This window comes from Harmonia axyridis, chromosome 5, assembly GCF_914767665.1.
Source record: "Harmonia axyridis chromosome 5, icHarAxyr1.1, whole genome shotgun sequence".
Lineage (NCBI taxonomy): Eukaryota > Metazoa > Arthropoda > Insecta > Coleoptera > Coccinellidae > Harmonia > Harmonia axyridis.
In genome coordinates, this window is record NC_059505.1 from 7,262,619 (window position 1) to 7,281,629 (window position 19,011).

Here is a 19,011-nt window from a genome sequence, read left to right on the forward strand (position 1 = left end):
TTGTTTCACCGAATTTTTAATAATATTAATTATTGTCTGAAACTAACATACCCTATGAGTTGAGCAAAAGCATGAGTTAAGGAACAATAACAATACAGACCTTCTATTAGTCAGCAAATAGTTAATAATTCAGGATGGTAAAATAGATTTGAAAAACTTAAATCTTTTGACATCTGAAAGAAAGCCAAATTGAATTCAGAAAAATACTGAAAGAACTGAGTTCCTATTATGTCAACTACTGAAGGTTATTCTTCTTCTTCCTCAAACAGCAAACAGACCAATCTGCAGCCAGTATTGCCTCTGGTTGAGAGAGTCTGAATATGGGCTCAGCCTGAGAGACTATGTACACCATTTCGATAGCGTGAATGTCAGTCTTGATCCTGGGTCCTGGGACAACAGGAGTCTTGGGGATCCAATCCCAGGGTTGGTTATGAAATATAAAAAATCAATCAAATACTTACAATTCTTTATGGTCCATCAAATCAAATATTCGGAAATGCCAAATCATAATCATTTCGCTTGTCACAATATACAATGAATAAATGACATATTGCCTATTGAGTATGAGTATTTTTCAAAAATTCATTACATTATCCCTTCTGATTTTCAATATTTTGTTCACCTGTGAAATGTCATTAACAGATACAAATGAAAATACAAAATCGTTGAGGAATACACCGAAATGTGTAGAAACGTTAGAATTTACGAATTGGTAGATAATACCTCTGATAACAAGAAAACACAATTGATGAGAAATGTTTCAGCAAAAATGGGAGTAAATTAATTTATCGAAACGAAAATTTGAAAATAGTAGCCGAATTGAAGAGGTGCAACGATAAAAAATACAAGTTTGATTATAGATTGGTCAACATTAAAACTGGTAATACGTTCATATTCATAAAACATTATCAAGGCCTTTTGAAATGATAGCATTTTCTTGCAATATCAAGAGTAGTTGGTTATTGTTTTCAAAGAATTATCACTATCCACAGGAGTTTATTATACATAATCTTTATTGATTGTATTTTTTAATTTATAGACACAGGTATAGTTTATATTATGAGAGGAGTAATGGTATCTTTGAATGAGAAAGTAGAGCAATAATGTCAAATTACGGTGTGAGTTATTGATTACTTCAATATAATTTATGCAATTAGCAAGAAACTGGTATCAAAGAAATTGGCTTCAGAGCATCTTAGCTCAAATATAATTTTTTTGTTATTCAAGGACGGGCGAGAGAATATCATAATAATCCCTCCGGAGCAACTCTATTTATAAATAAATATGTTCTGGACGGAGGAGTATATAGAGTTGTTCTCAATGTTTATACTGTGAAGAAGGATCTGTCAATTTACAAAGATGATGTGAGAGTTTTATTGATGTTTCAGCAGATTTTCTACTTCACAATACCCTTTAATGCTCTTGTCAATGTTTTTCTTTCAAAATATTCATGTTTCCACATGAATTCCTTTTCAAAATTATTATTCACAGTCTGAATTTTTTTTTCATTATTTCTACTACAGACTTTTATACCAATATTACATTTCAGTGTAACTTGACTGTGAAAGTTTCTCCACCATTTCCAATGATACAGGGTGGATTTCAACGTTATATTGGAGAGGGGAGGGATCTGCTTCTGAATGCATCTGGTTGTGTGGACTTCAATAGTAAAAATCCTCATGATGTAAAAAACTTCGAGTATAGCTGGATATATGACTGCGATAGCTGTGGAGGATTTATAACATCGAAAGAGAAAGGTGTGAAAGTTTATCTTTTGCTCAAGCTGATATGTCAAGGAAATGATAACTATGTTGTCAGACATATTGTCAATTTGCAAGATAATAGTTTTAAACCTATTGTTGTTCTGAGCGTCTCCCTCTTACTACTTGATATTTTTCACATCTTCCAAACCGTATTCAAATAACACAAGACATTATTGACTATGAACAAAAATCTGATCTTATTGGACAATAGTTGTTGGTTTTACTAGGCAGCAAAATAGTAGATTGATTACCGCGGCTATAGTTCTAGCCGAGCGTTGCGAGGCTGAAAATTCAGCCAAGGCAGTCAATCTACATTGCTGCCGAGTTGAACATATAATATTTTCTCCGATTGTTTATAATGATATATGTAGGATATTGCATTTGCAAATTATTACAATTCCCACAATTTTTTATTTTTCCTGTAGTGATAAATTAAAACGAAATTTGATGGAAATCGCAATTAGAGGGTGCTATGGAAATGCATATGTCCATGATAATTATAATTTGACAACTCATGAAATATCTGACAGTTTTCTGGAAAAATATCGGATATATTTATATTATGGAGAGTGATAGTGACTTAGACTTATTCTTCCAGAAATGAGGAATGTGGCCAAAATATTGATTGTCAGGAAATGTCGAATGTTTTATTCGCATTTAGAATAATTACTTTGCTGCCTAGGAAGGAAAAGTAATTCTCTGCTGATTGATATGTGACTGCAAAATCAATATTTGCTGTCAATCGGAGAAAAAAACAAATATTTGCTATAAAACTTGACGAAGCAACTGATGCCCATTTGATTTAATTGAAAACATAAAAATAAAAATTGAATGTTTTTTTTATATGTGAAATATAATCTGCAGGTCCTATTCTTGTTATTCCTGGTTCAGCACATAGAAAAGAGATGAAGTATTTAATCAAACTAGGAATTCGGACCAAATGGTGGAAGGAAATGATTTTCACCAGACAATTGGTGTATGTACGGAAAGAAACTCCTGGAATAGAAATCAAGTGAGAATATATTTCATGAAGAATCTTTATATATATTTTTTTTTATTAACTTTATAGGGTAATCAGTATTGTGCTCCCTGAGTTTGTGAACCACAAAATAATGCATTCGAGTCTGTCCGTTCATCCAGCCGACCATCTGATAACTTCCAAACAGAAGGACCTAAACTCTTGAAATTTTCAGGATAGGTTCAAATCTCTGACTAAGTTCGTTTATGGGCATAATTTCATGTATGAATTTCATGTTGAAATCGTGATCAGAATCATTGGGATATAAGTCCCAAGGCCTCCCCAGCTGAGTTAATAGAACAATGTTGGCGAAAAAAATCAAATTTCCAAGAAAAAATGTGTTTTTACTGGCTGGGCCGGGAGTTAGTGAGTGAAGTGTTATATATACGTATATACAGTTATGTGGTTTCCACGAGTGCAGTTGGCGAATTAATGAATGAGCGCTCAAAAGCTCCTGTCTTCAAGTCAGTGCTTTCCTCATTTTTGATCGATTATTCTCACACTTCTCTTACAAAATTTAATATATCATTGAAAGAAAATTCAATTTGACAACCGTTATAAATATCCTTTATTCTAAAATTGTCATTCTAAAATGACTTTATCATGTCTCTCGATGTATTGCTGCCGTTTTTCGTTCAATGCTCGGCTCGAACAAATTAATTGCGATCGATTACGATCTCCTGTGATTTTTTCAGTCGGTTTCAACAACTCATATTACACTTCGCCGAGCTGGTCCCACCAAATAACTGAGCAAGACCTTGGAACTGTGGATATTCGGTTTGGCCGTCGACATTTAAGCATGGCCGGGATATACCCATGATTTTCTGATCTTGGGATTATCGTAATAAACCCATTTTTCGTCTCCAGTCACAATTCGATGCAAAAATTCCTTCCGTCTTTGCCTTGCAAGCCGCTGTTGACAAGCAAATAAACGCCTTTCAACTTCTCTCGGCTTCAACTTATACGGCACTCAATTTCCTTGTGTCTGAATCATTTCCATGCCTTTCAGGCATTTTGTAATTGTTTGTTGAGCCACTCCCAATGATTCTGCCAATTTTTGCGTTTGACACGAGTCTTGATCAAGTAATGCCTCCAATTCTACTTCTTCGAAAACCTTCTCTCTTCCACCGTTATGCTGGTCTTCGACGTCAGAATCACCTTCTTGAAACCACTCTCGCACCTACTTTCACTAATAGCGACCTAAACATTAGAGGTCATTCGATGAGCCTCAGCCACAGATTTCTTCATAATGAAGCACAAAATCAAAATCGAGAGATTAATCAAGAATAACTTTATGATGCAGACACAAATCGACTAATGTTTAGATGCCGTTATGTTTACAAACACCTGAGCTTATTGTATGACATCTACGATTCATTCATTTCGACTACCACTTACCGTTACAGCCATCTATTGCAATCTATTGCAAAACGGTGGAAGCAAAATTGTACACCTAATGCATAAAATAATCATTGCGTTTTTTCTTTAGTTATTACATCAATATTGTTCTCAACTCATTCATCATTTTGTTTATATTTTTATCCTTAGATGCGTTGACAATTGTAACACAGGAAGGAGTGATCTAACATTGCTAGTTTTTTGCACCTACCGTTGTCCAACGAACCACTCTTGGACATGGAACATCTACAAGGTTCCGAAAGATGACGAAGCTATCATAGATGGCAAAGAAGACTGGAAATTGGTGAACTCTCATACCAGCGCTATGAATATATTAGAGATTGATCGAGATGATAAGGATCCTGATACTGGCTATATGGTGACAGTGTTCTTGAGTAAGTGAAGATAATTCCCAATCCATAATAGACGTAGCCTTGATTATCATTCTGAAGACTTTCATGGCCGAATTGTTCAACACAATTATAGGAGAATTGAATTTTCATCGTGAGATCACCAATAGCCCTACCGAATAACTTTTATAAAAATTGTTGGTGATCCCTCAACATATGTATCACTTATATGAAATAATGAAATCCAGACACAATTTTGTTAGGTACAAACATTGAATCCTTTCTAGAAAACTACCGTTTTTCGTATCGTCATTTCAACCTTTCTTTCCCTCTAACTCATCACTATTTCAAGCACAAATCTGGAGTCAAAAGAAATCATGGAAAAAGTAATACACAATATCATTTATAATGTTCATGCGAGAAAAATAAATGTAAAGGTTATAAAGGCATGACAATCTCGAGCTACTTAAACAGCCCTTTTCAGGAAATATAGCACTACCACCGCGCTCGCTAAAATTATGGATGACATATGTAGGTCATGCTATGGGCAATACTAGTACTTTTGGACAGGTTGCGTGTGGTGGGGTTTTCTAAGCATTCCTTGAGTTTTTTCATCTCTTATCTCAGGTGACGTGAGATACCATTGATTGTAAAACGAAACTCCACTGATTAGGTGAAGACTGTGGCGGGAGTTCCACAGGGCAGAGTTTTTGGCCCGCCCCTCTTCTGCCTTTATGTCTCCCCTTTGACCCATAAAATAAGCTGTAGTTATCACCTCTTCAGTGACTATTTTCAAATCTATCTATATAACAGGATTGAGGAGTTGACTCAGTCTTTTCTGATTTTAAACGAAGATCTTTCAACTATTGCCACCACTCCTCCCCATATAGGTCTCATTTTGAATACATCCAAAACACAATCCTTCGTCATTGGTACTGAAAGATGTTTGGGTAAGGTAAATAGACATGATCATGAAAGGAGGAGAAGATTCCCAACTCGTCAGAGGTGAAAAGTTTGGGTTTAATTATAGATGAGACGCTTTCTTGGAATCCTCATATTACCACCATGAGTGTTCATGTCTACATCAGATCCGATTTTTGAAGAATTTTCTACCTTTTCAGACGCGAAACATTCTTTTCTTCACACTGTTGCTCCCTACTCTGGTCTATGCTGACATGACCTTCTTGGGTCTAACGGTTAGACAGTTGCGACAACTCGACCGCTTACAGAATGTAGGTATTAAATTCGTTTATAACTTGAGAAAATTTGACCACTTCAGCAGGTTCAGAGATGCTCTCAGCCTACTGCCCATTGGGTAGAGTCGTAATTAGCATACTCTGCTTCTGGGCTATAGTGTTTTAAAATATCGCATACCATCTGATCTGCACTGCGATATTCGACCTCTCGGAGATGACGATCGTCATACGAGGACACTTGGTAATCTCATCTTAAGAATAAACGCTCATTCCATCAATTATGTTCGTAACTGTTTCTCAGTAAGATTTCGTCAACCTTGGAATCGCATCCACGTAGAAATATCTCATAAGCCTACCTCAGGTAATTTAAGATGAGCTTAAAAAGATTCTTAAAATATTCCATCGGTCGAAAGATGATGATAGGTGACAGATGATAGTTGTGCTCATTCTGAATCTTTTATAACGTAGATTCTTGTTCGACTCAAGAGTAGGCTGACTAAAAAAAATACCAATTGAAATGACAAGTAGATTTTTATCGATGGTTACTTCAACATCATGCACAAAATAATAGATTCATTTTGCTTGTCATGTGATCTCACGAAGCTCATTTCATCAAGGATGATATCAACTTCATACATAATGAACAGTGTTCGAGCACTTTAAAATTTTTAAGTCAAACGTTTCACCATCACCGTTTGAGGTGGGATTAACATCAAACATCAATGTTTATATGTCATTAGATGTTATAAATGATCGTTTAAATGCAGATTCATATGAATATTTCTTGGAGCACAAAGTTTTTGGCTTCATTGATGATCTACACTAGACCTCAACATTGTTTGAACTTCGAAACAAAAAAGAATCAGACCTAGAATATAAGAAAAAACATGTTCAGATTGATTGCAGCTATCATCTTAAATAATGTATTGCTTCAAAGTACACATCTGTAATTGTTGTGGTGGGTTTCATCAAACTTTTATCGTGGTGATTTGCTCGATCAAATAATTCCTGTGTTCAATTTCAGTTCATTTTTGACACTTCCATACAGTTGAAACTACAATCAACGAGTTGATCGTACAATCAAAGTTTAATGAAACCCGTTGTTAAACTTTCAGATGAATTCAAGAATATTAGAGCTTCATTCAAGTTCATTACGATGCCACCAGTGCCCTTTGATTGTAATATAGATCCTAATGCTGGATACATTTTAGAAACAAAATTCAAATTCAAATGTCATGGTAATTGTTCGGAAACACATTTTTGGGTCACACTAACAGTCGATGAAGTGAAAGGTAATATATAATATGTTTGTTTTGGTATTTCAACTTCCAGGATTTGCTACAGACAAACTTAGCTAAAGAAAATCACAAGTAACTGCTTTTGGTTTATTATTTCAAATAATAGAACATTCGCAACCAATCAATAATAATTTATTGACCACCAATGAATTAGACATTTCCATTTGAGTTCATCATCGCAAAAACAAGTTTTAGGAAATTGATCGGGCCTAAATTACAAAATGTATATTCCTGATCACCCTCATACTGAAGATAAAAATATAAGACACACTTGAGGTATGTAGCTATTGGAATAACATTTTGGGAGACAGAAAATGTACAGATAGATCTAAATGGAATCTTTCAGTTTGCACTTTAACAATCAAAAATGAACTACTACAATACATTTTAGTTGGAAAACACATTTGTGAATCTTTCGGTCAAGTTATACTCTTTTTCCCATATTGTATTAGCAGTACCATCAGCATATAACACTATATTGCAATTTGGTATTACGCTGCCAATTTGATTTATATACGCTAGGAAAATTATAGGACCTAATACCGTGCCCTGCAGTACCCCCGTGATAGTGGATGCATAGTTACTGAATGTATTATCTATTTTCACTTTTTGCCTTCGACCCGTTAAATGTCCCCCCGTTTACCCAATTTTTCCTGCCTTTTCAAAAGAATGCTGTGATCAACAGTGTCGGACGAAAAAGACCATACAATCTTTTTTGTTAATTGAATTATGTATGTAAACATCTATTATTGATTCGAATATTGCATCTTACGTAGATCTTTTCTTTCAAAGTCGAATTGATTGGTGAACAAAATGTTATACCTCTTTGTTTTATGCATTTTTCAAATATGTTGGCTGAGAAACTTATAACCTATATGCGCCATTTTGAAACAAAGTTATCGGAATTCTGTCTTCGCCAGATGCTGAATGAGCTTTCAAAGATATTCTATCACCATTTTTCACCTGAACAAGTGAATTTTTCAATTATAGAGCACCTACTCAATGAAAACCTTGATTGGTCAATGATTTTCAGTTCTCATTATTGACAAAACTGTCTGTAACAAATACTCGTGGGAATGATATTTGTCTCAAAGCAATTGTTATTTACCTAATGTCTGTTTTCTCTAGAACAAATTCTGCAATACGATTCTTCATGGGAATACTTGTTATTTACCGTTCCTCGCATTGGAACAGTTTCTTTACATTTGACAGATTATTCTGGTAATGATATATATTTTGAGTATAAAGCGTCAAATAAATTATTCACGGTGAGTTAATTTAACGTTACTTACTAAATCTTGTATGAACTTCTTTGCATTTCAGCAACCTGGACTGAAGGGTCCTGACGAACTCGACGCTTTGTACCACAAAGGCGAAGAATCTTTGGATAATCTATTAGCCGAAAAGGATTATAAAGCTGCATTTGACAGAATGACTTTAATTTCTAAAAGTGTTGCTGACCATCGGGACCATGGTTCTGGCGATCCTCATAAAATTCAATCGATAGCTGAAAAACTCATCGCTGATTTGAAAAAAGTAACTCATCCGTTCATTGGCGCAGCTGGGTTGGGGAGGCTCTGGAGCTGCAGCCCCAAACCTGGTGAAATATGTTATCACAGAAATACTTTTCTCAATAATATACCTTCAGAATCGTGCGAAGGAAAAATTTCACCTAAATTGCGCACAATCAGTTTCATAGGAATTAAACCGTATAATAACGTTTTGGTTAGCCCAACGCGCACAAGTACATTGATATAATGTTGTGAAAAGGTTGGGTAACTAACCGTTTCTTATCAGTTAAAATGTCACAGTAAATAACGTTTATTTGCTTGAAGTATTATAACAATATTGAACGTTATTTTTGAACGTTCAAAAATGGTTTTATTATGATATCAATAAAAACGTCGATCGAAAACTGAAATACATATTGAGAATTTTACATTACAAAAAATAGATACGTATGAATTATTCTGGTTATATTTCTGGTACATTCTGAATATTCCAAATACAATGTTTCGCGAGACTTACTCGACCCAAGCTAATTTTTGTGGGAATTGCATTGTTTCATCCTCAGATCACTAATATGCGAAAGCCCATCCAAGTCCTAACTGCACTTGAAGCTGCTTGACCTCAGTATTCTAACATGAACTGACAATTTCAGCGTGTTATGGGTGACGTTGCTTTACTAGCAAATAGTCACTACAAATGTTTAATATAGTACCAACCGCTAAGTGAATGTGAATCCAAGTCCTAACTGCACTCGGCGCTGCTTGACTTCAGTATTCTAGCATGAACTGACAATTTCAGCGTGTTATGGGTGACGTTGCTTTACTAGCAAAGTCACTAAAAATGTATAATATAGTAACAACCGCAAAGTGTAGGTGAATCCAAGTTCTAACTGCACTCGGCGCTGCTTGACTTCAGTATTCCAACGTGAACTGATAATTTCAGCGTGTTATGGGTGACGTTGCTTTACTAGCAAATAGTCACTACAAATTTATAATATAGTAACAACCGCTAAGTGAATGTAAATCCAAGTTCTAACTGCACTCGATGCTGCTTGACTTCAGTATTCTAACATGAACTGACAATTTCAGCGTGTTATGGGTGACGTTGCTTTACTAGCAAATAGTCACTACAAATGTTTAATATAGTAACAACCGCTGAGTGAATGTGAATCCAAGTCCTAACTGCACTCGGCACTGCTTGAACTCAGTATTCTAAAATGAACTGACAATTCAAGCGTGTTATGGGGGACGTTGCTTTACTAGCAAATAGTCACTACAAATGTATAATTTAGTAACAACCGCTGAGTGAATGTGAATCCAAGTCCTCACTGCACTCGGCACTGCTTGACTTCAGTATTCTAACATGAACTGACAATTTCAGCGTGTTGTGGGTGACGTTGCTTCACTAGCAAGTAGTCACTACAAATGTATAATAGAGTAACAACCGCTAAGTGAATGTGAATCCAAGTCCTAACTGCACTCGGCGCAGCTTGACTTCAGTATTCTAACATGAACTGACAATTCAAGCGTGTTATGGGTGACGTTGCTCTACTAGCAAATGTATCATATAATATAGTAACAATCGCTAAGTGAATGTATTGATGTTTAAAAATTACATATAAATATAAATAAATATCATTTTTGGACTTCCACGTTATCAAAAATAGCTCTTTGTATTATAGATCTTTTTCCTTATGATAAACATAACAAAAATTCAAATTTTGTACGAGGTGATCCACATCAACGTGTCACTGGATTTTGTGTTATGTGGTAATTCTTTGAGCAGTTGTGTGGTAAATTTTTGAGCAGAATAGAAAAGTTACCCATCAATATGATTAAAATTTTGTACGGGCTATCCAAATATGTTATCGGGAAAACTATCGAACACAGGCATGGAATGTTATCAAGAAATACCGGTTTCTCGAAAAAAAAAAATGTTTTGCAATTTCGACCGATTTTCAAAATTAAATGGTTTAGAAACAATTTCTGGCCAATGTTTTGTTCATTTGAACTTCCGGTTTTCTTATAAATGGAGAATTTGTCAAAAGTTTCTGAGACAATGAGGTAATAACATTGCTTGATAATGTACAAAGAACTTAGGATAATAGCGCATATTTCAACTTGATATAGTAACATGATAAGATCGTAGTTTCATCATCAATTTGAAACGGATATTCCAGTATCACTATCAACAATTTCAATCAAAAAACGGTTGATAGGTTCGATTAAAAGATATATTCAACATGAACGATGATATAATGTTGAACACAAACGTATATGGTAACGAAAAAACCACAGATAGTATAATAAGTCTATATCACTTTGAATGGAAACGTTATTTGATATAGTTATTAGAGAACGTAGAATAAACGTGTTCTATAGATAAGTTACTGGATGGTTTCAATGCAATGTTGAAAGAACGTTCAATATTAGCATATAAATAGTATATACAAAATATACTTCTAAAAAACTAGTTTTAAAAATGAGCTTCGAAAAAATACGTTAAATATTCACCTTTGTTGCTTGCTAATAAAATCAGGTTTCGTTCTGAAATGCACCATGTTAATATTCGTTCAAAGGACACGATTTCTATTCCCAAACACTTCACCGCGCTATTTACTAGATCGTTTTCCTATCAAGTTCCGTATCTTATGAATGGGTTGGGATTTGTATACAAGGGCTTAACTTTAGATAAATTCAAACTACACATATTAAACAACTTTCGTAATGACCCATTGTATTTATAGTAAATCAATTTAATTATTTCAACTAACTAATATATTATGTTTTTTTTTTGTTGTGCTATGGCTGTATCTAGTGAATATTCTACAAATATTTGCTTGTTTTGCTGCATTGGTGAGCTCATTGGATTTAAGTTAGTGGCTTATGTTCGAACATATTTTTCTTTCTTTTTTTATCTTGTTTCTGGTTCAATTACAGAGGGTTAGGTGGAAGAATAGACGTGAGGTCTCGGGACTTTTAGTAGGTTTTATTTTCAAGTTATAATACCTGAGACAGCGCGAACTAAATCTCGCTCTCAATTCTGTTGAATTTTTGTATCAAAATTTCTATAAATAAAGGCCTTTATTATTATTATTATTATTATTAATATAACTTTATGTACACATATCTGAAAAACGTTAGATTCTGAAACCAAAATGACAACGTTGAAAATTCAATCAGTAACGATAATTTCAACGATACAACGGTAAATAATTGTTGAATCGATATACGTGTTTTGTTTTCATTAATTTTAAAGATATTTATTTTATTTATTTATTAAACGGCAAGCCAATTTACAATTGAACAGAAAGATACAAAGTAAAATACACGTGCACACATTAATGTAATCATAGGATGAAAAGAAAAAAAAAACAACAATTACAGCCTTCCAACAGCTCTTCTAAAGGAATTGAAATATTGAATATTGAAGTAGATAATCACATGATTAACGAAATTATCCAATTTTCGCCTATATTCCCAGTGAACTTTCACTATACAGAATTATACAGATTAAATGCTAAAAATATTTTTAGACATCATAAGATTTTATGGGAAATACTTCATGACTATGCTCAAATATAATCGAATTGGTACTTTTTCAGATTCCAATGACGAACACTGTACACATAGAACAAGCTATAAGCATAATGGATGATTTGACACGTACGAAAGTTGCCTTCACACCAGATTATGTGTCAACTGCCACATCGTTTTGCAGGAAGCTTGCATCGAAATATAGGAAATTGGTAAAAGATACTTTCAAAAGTGGTGCAATGACTGATTTGTGGGTACATACAACTGTGAGGTAAGTACCTCAATCGATGAGATCCATAATATCATCACAAAATCCAAGTTTTACTTCTTACAGAATTCACTAAGAACAGGTGGTCCAGAACTTTAACACTGTATATAAATGCTATTTTTACAGTGAGCTGATGGAATGTACCTCTGCAGGTAATCTGCCCAATATGTCAGCAATTGAAGCGAAATATGCAAAGATAGAAGTGACTACCGTCATGTATATCATTGAGGAGGGAAATGTGAATACAGAAGTCTATGATGAATATAAAGACGAAGCTCAAGCTGTTCGGAATAAAGAAATGGTAAGTGTTAAAATCCGTTAACCATGAATACCAGATTGGTACTGACACTTTTATTTTAATTCAAAAGTTTATCGCAAAAATATGCATAAGTTGACCAACCTGCATCGACAAATTGAAAATCAATAAGTCGAAGAATAGACAATCATGCCTACACCATAATCCTTGTTTTATCAAATAAATCGCATGTGAAATCTCAACTGGAACACGACGAATTTGAAGGTTTGTTTAGTCACAAAACCAAGTCTATAACCTTTTTATATTCAGTCTGTTTTTGGTGAATCTGGAATGCCAACCATAGAAATGCACACAAATTGAGCAATATCCTAAGTTTATGTTGTGAATCCTTTACTATGTTGGCGATTCACTTACGTATCTATTGTGCGTTCTGATTGTTCACGATTTAATATCCATCTGCTATATAGTCCGGGAGCCAGTACCAGATATACATGACCAAGTTCCTCTCAAACGGTAATTAGTAGAATGCATCAGGTAATAGTGATAAAAAGCCTCGTGAACGTCAGCTGCGACTCTGCTGGGGGAGAGAGCGGCGGCAGCCCCCCAAACACGAAGAAAAAAATAATAAATTCAGTCATTTCCTCCCAACTGAAAATTTGTCAAATTGTAGCTAACCCAATATCTAGACGAAAAAATACAATCAGCTGGCTATAGCATGGTGGATTATACGTCAGCTGGTGCCTGAAACATGAAAAAAAAATTATATTTTCAATGACAGCTCTGACAGCGACTCTGATACTGAATCAGAGAGTGGAAGTAACTAAATATTATTGTGCAACATGTGGAGAACGTCCTTTTCTCGCGAGTGTGGCACTCTCTGATTCATTATCAGAGTCGCTGTCTGAGCTGTCATTGAAAATATAATTTTTTTTTTCATGTTTCAGGCATCAGCTGACTGTATTTTTTCGTCTAGATATTGGGTTAGCTACAATTTGACAAATTTTCAGTTGGGAGGAAATGACTGAATGTATTTTTTTTATCACTATTATCTGATGCATCTCACCAAGTATCTCTCGAGAGGAAATAATCAACCAAATTTGCACCTGGCTCCCGGACTAATACCCATGTCTGCCATATTTGCTTTGTAAGCAATAAAATGATTGTTTTTGACAGTCCGGCAACGACATTTTACTTTGATCCCTGACGTAATACCGTTGCTAAAATGAATGGAGTATAATACACATATTCTTAATGCTCGAAGGGTTGATATTCACTATAATTTCTTTATATAGTATAAAACCGTATCCAAAAATTTTGTGGATGTATGCAACTACAATGGAAGAATTCTCATAAGAAGAATGAAAGGTACTGATAAAAAAGCCGTAGATATGGTGAGAAATGAGAATTATACCATCTTGGCAGGGTTGAACACAGGTTATGAATTGGAAGAGGCACTCGTGCAAGTACAAAGGGTGAAAATAAGAATGTCACAGGACCTGGTTGATAGCGATGATATTCATGCGATGATCGTGAGTACAAGTTGCATTTATTTTCATCAGACAAACTTACCTATTTTATTATTTATGCAATTTTCAGGTAACTGTAACGGTACACTATAAGGAAGAAATATTTCTTCTTTCAAGTATTTTATGAATTAGACATTTCACGTCCTCCTTGTAAAATATGTATATAGGTTAACAGGGTTAATGGGACTTTCGGTGACAGAAACACTTTTCTAACTTAGCCAACGTTTCGTGGACATATTTTAACTTCCTCAGGGCTGCCTTCTGGGCAGATTGAAAACGGTATCTTTCTTGGGTGAGGTTTAACGTGCCGATGATAATTGTTGGCGTATGATATTTTTCGTGAGACTTTGTGTGTTGGTATGCATGCATTCATGTCTTATATTTTGCGAAAAATATGGAACGATAGTAAGAAAAATATTGATAAACAAACCAACAAAAAAAAATTGTATTGATAGTTATGTGTTTATTATTTACTTCTTTGAATTGAACCTTATTATTTGAAAATATTCTTGGCTCAAATTAGAAAGAACAGATATCGTAATATCTGGGGAAATAGCGTCTAGACCAAAGGAAATTTTGAATTTGTAGGCATCATTGATATATGTATTTCTAACATTTTCAGACCGTTGCCAAAGCAATTATTTAGTTTCGCTAAGCACAACTTATTTCAGCTATGTGCAACCAATGAGAATGTTTTCTGGTGGCAAAATGAAGTAGAAATTTTGAGTGACATCTTAATTTTTTCCATCAGAACGGAAACAACGAAAACTTTCAACAAATTCCATAAACCATTTGAACTTACATTTGAGCTGACTAAATTACCCACAATGGTACATTCCCCCTTAGAAACATCTGTACAAGTGAAAAATCTCTGGAGAGCAGCTACAGATGCTAGTGAGGAACAATTGTCCATTTACATGATAGCATTAGAGGCTGGATATTCTTTTTTTGTTAATTTCATAGATTTTGATAGCGAACTCATGCTGAATGTAAGTATTTTCTTTTATTCCTCAATTTCTGAAAGAAACAAATATATACGGGGTAGAATAATGGGTCTATCAGTATTTAAAGAAGTCCCTGGTTGAAAAGACTGAAAGTATCGGAATTTTCTGTGGAAATCTGTGGTGTGATTACGCTGTTAGAGGTAAGAGGCACTTCAAGTGTTAACAGGAACTTATACTAACTGAAAAAGAAACTGCAACACCCAGAAGGAGCTGTTCAATTTTCCAATTTTGTTTTGGTAAAACATAGATATTATAGCAAGAAGTAAATGATTGAAATTTGAAAAAAAAAACGAAGGGTTTACAATTTTTTATAACAAAATTGTTATTAATGTGCTCGTTCATCGCGACTATCTAAAGACTCTCTAACAGTTTTTTCTACCACAACGGTTCTTACAAAGATCATCGCCTTCAATATGCCGATTCTAAAACTGCAGATTTTCAAGAAGAAATTTTCCCTAGATAACGTATGAATAAAATTTCCATAATTATAACCGATGAGAAACAATAACATTTCCTAAACCAAAACATTCAATTCTAGGTTGTATCGACGACATTCAGAAGGCCCTTTCTGTCTGATTTCAAAGACCACATGCAGATAATTACTGAAGAGAGGAGTTACTACGTGAACAAGGAAGTTTACAATTATGATACTTTTCGTTTACTCGCAGTTATACCAACACCTCCAAATGAGGTTTGTATAAAAACCCGACCTTTAAAGTTAAGTTACACTTAAGAGAGATTACCACCTCGTGGCTTTCCGCAAATAAGTCAGACATTTGGTACCTACTCATTTATATCTCCTCTGGCGCTCTTGCGATGACCAAACTCTGTACGGTGTGAGAAGTTGTACATTGACTTTATCTTCTTTCTCTGTACGGAGCATATGAGTAGAATACAGCAGTAATGATTTTTTTGCAGTTTTTTTTTAAGAATATTTCATAAATATATCAGTGCTTTGTACATAGAACATATCATCAATTATTTCGCGAGTTGAGTGATGCTACATTTGTTATTATTAGATGCGACACAATAACAGAGCCTACACAGAACACACCAGGTTATGCCAAATCTAGAAGAGTCTCGATAGACAACATAAACCATTTCAATATTATGAGGGAAAAACAAATGTTACATTTGTTTTCTTCTCCTTGAAATTTCGTATCAATTTCCAAAGATTCGCTTGAATCTATTAGGATGTTTTTCTGCATTTTTCTTTTTCTTTTTTTATTTGTTAGAGGTTTATACTGCATGTGATATAGTAATACACTATGCCATAATAATCTTGTATTTGATTTAGGATCGAAGAAACGAAACTTTCGAATTTAAAATAAATGCATACGCAGGAACATGTGTAAAATGGGCAGAAGAGCAAGATAAGTGGCTTCCTAAATGCAAGGTAAAATAATTGATATCACAATGTTATATATTCGCTTACTTATCTTGTTGTCCTCAGCCTGAATTTGTTGATATTGAATCAATTACTTGCAAATGCAAAAGTTTATCAACAATAACTTCAAGTGTCAAAAATATTCCTACAAAGCAATTTGGAGAATATATTCCATTACCTGTAGTATTGGAAGAAAAGCTTTTTTACGGAACTTGTATTATTATTGGATTGATATTCTTGGTGTATTGCATATCAATATGTTTCGCAATTAAAGAAGAAGATGTGAGTATTGAAGACTAAGTTGTAACTAAAAAAATTTCAAACCTATATCCTGGAAAATATATACCTAAAAAGTTATGGAGAAAATCGTTTTATATACAGGGTGTCATATTTAAAAGAGTCCACCCACAATAACTCAACAACGAATCAGAATTCGTGAAAACACTCAGACAGGTCGACTTTTTATAACAGGAGGACATGATCTTGGATACAAAGCTTGTTTCTACTAGTAACCTCCTGGAAAGAGGTTGCAACCCCTTCAGGAATTTGAATAGGGAAAGTGAATAGTTTTGTAAGCATGGATTCAAATTTATATGGATCTGCATTTTTCGTTCTATGAAGTGAATTTATAGTAAATTTTTACCAATACTGTTACTGTTTAAAATATGTTGCTTTCAATTAGAAATCATACGATCAATTAGAACATCTCTGGTTCATTTAGTTTTATCGTACCATAACTCCATAAAACACCCTGTAACTTTGTGAATATTCACTTTATAGAACACAAACTGCAGGTTCATACAAATTTGAATCCATGCTTATATTTGTGCTACAAAACTACCCACATTCCCTGTTCAAATTCCTGAAGGGGTTGCAACCCTCTCCAGGGTATCCCAGATCATGTGACCCTGTAATCAAAAATCTGTCTGAGTGTCTTCACAAATTCTGATTCGTTGTTGAGTAATTGGGGGTGGACACTTTTAAATAAGATAACCTGTATAGTATCATTGAAATCAGTAATATATAGAGAATACATTCCATCATCATTTACGCCCTACAAGTGAATTTTGAAACTCAAATTTCTGAGTTCTTCATTTATTTATAAACTTAAAAATCATTTCTGAGAAGAGTACTTTCAAATGAAAATTTTTACAGGAAGAATTAACCTATTTTCACGATGAAAACCAAAAATTAGAAAAGAACTGAAGTGAAGTCAGGAGCTTTCGCTGCTCATTCTTTCATGTGCCAAATACTTCCTTGGGGAGCATATAATATTATAGTCTCCAAGGGCGTTTTCTGTTAATCACATTTTCATGAGTTGCTTTCTGTGGTGGCAATGCTCTGTAAGAAAGACTGGTTCTTTCTTATAGGAGGTTTTGTATATTCTTGCTAAGATATAGATACATCTTAGATCTCACAGTATCAAACTTTCGATCAGATCTTTTGAAATAATCCAACCCAGGAAGATTTCGCTCTTTCTGATTTTTCTTCTCCTGAAACTTTAAGACACATTCAAATATACCACAGAAATGTTGTGGGCCAATGAAAGGCCAGACCTTGTTATTCTTGCCTTTTTCATCGAGTTTCCTCCAAATCATCTTAGAAATGATATATGAGCTCAATGCTTTGATGATCGCCAGAATGTACCACTATATCACATTTCTGATAGTTTCTCAACAGATTAATTTCCACACCTCTTTCGATTGCAAGTATCTCTGACTGAAAAATACTCAGACAGCGGCCTAAAGATAGTGAGTATTTGGTGCCAGTCCCAAATACTCCAGCTACTGTCACCGTCGTAGTTTAAGAACCATCATTAGATTGTATTTTTTTTTAGAACTGGTATTGTAGACTGCCTTTTCCAATCTCATTTTCTACATAGCATTGTAGTGAAGGTTTTTTCGATGATAGTTTTTTGTTTTTGAGAACTAGGATTGTAGACTGCCTTTTCCAATCTCATTTTCTACATAACATTGTAGTGAAGGTTTTCTCGATGATAGTTTTTTTTTTTGAGAACTAGGATTGTAGACTGCCTTTTCCAATCTCATTTTCTACATAGCATTGTTGTGAAGGTTTCCTCGATGATAGTTTTTTTTTTGAGAACTAGGATTGTAGACTGCCTTTTCCAATCTCATTTTCTACATAGCATTGTGGTGAAAGTTTTCTCGAGGATGGTTTTCTCCATCAACTCGTCTCTGTGAAAGCTTGTTGCATGTAATTGGTCAGGGAGGACCAGTCTGTCTAATTCCTAATTCCCTCATTGGCGGTACCTTCCCTAGATAGTCTTAGAGTGGCCTCATGGGCTAATCTATCCATCACAAGGAGAAGAGGTGAGAGATTTGCTCTCCAATGCCCTAATTGGGCACGTTCTCATAGCTCCAGTCATGAGAACAGACTCAACTTTGTATTTGTATCTAGGGGTCTTCTCGTACTGTTCTGACTGGCTTTGTCTAGACTATTGCCCCTCAATTAATTGAGTGGTAAGTAGTTTTCCTCCTGATT

General features: G+C 34.5%; 1 protein-coding gene across 1 annotated transcript in view; it reads left to right on the forward strand.

Annotated features, from left to right (window-relative positions):
• Positions 1-517: 517 nt before the first annotated feature.
• LOC123680421 overlaps positions 518-19,011 on the forward strand; it is a 28,699-nt gene continuing 10,205 nt past the window's right edge. Inside the window, exons 1-16 of the mRNA XM_045618316.1 lie at positions 518-712; positions 765-880; positions 1,228-1,364; positions 1,550-1,757; positions 2,628-2,775; positions 4,330-4,574; positions 6,841-7,017; positions 8,152-8,291; positions 8,347-8,559; positions 12,137-12,339; positions 12,463-12,637; positions 13,885-14,121; positions 14,790-15,107; positions 15,661-15,813; positions 16,420-16,518; positions 16,576-16,791. Coding sequence (XP_045474272.1) covers positions 543-712; positions 765-880; positions 1,228-1,364; positions 1,550-1,757; positions 2,628-2,775; positions 4,330-4,574; positions 6,841-7,017; positions 8,152-8,291; positions 8,347-8,559; positions 12,137-12,339; positions 12,463-12,637; positions 13,885-14,121; positions 14,790-15,107; positions 15,661-15,813; positions 16,420-16,518; positions 16,576-16,791 — 2,955 coding nt within the window. The 5' untranslated portion in view covers positions 518-542. The remainder of the gene's footprint in view (positions 713-764; positions 881-1,227; positions 1,365-1,549; positions 1,758-2,627; positions 2,776-4,329; positions 4,575-6,840; positions 7,018-8,151; positions 8,292-8,346; positions 8,560-12,136; positions 12,340-12,462; positions 12,638-13,884; positions 14,122-14,789; positions 15,108-15,660; positions 15,814-16,419; positions 16,519-16,575; positions 16,792-19,011) is intronic.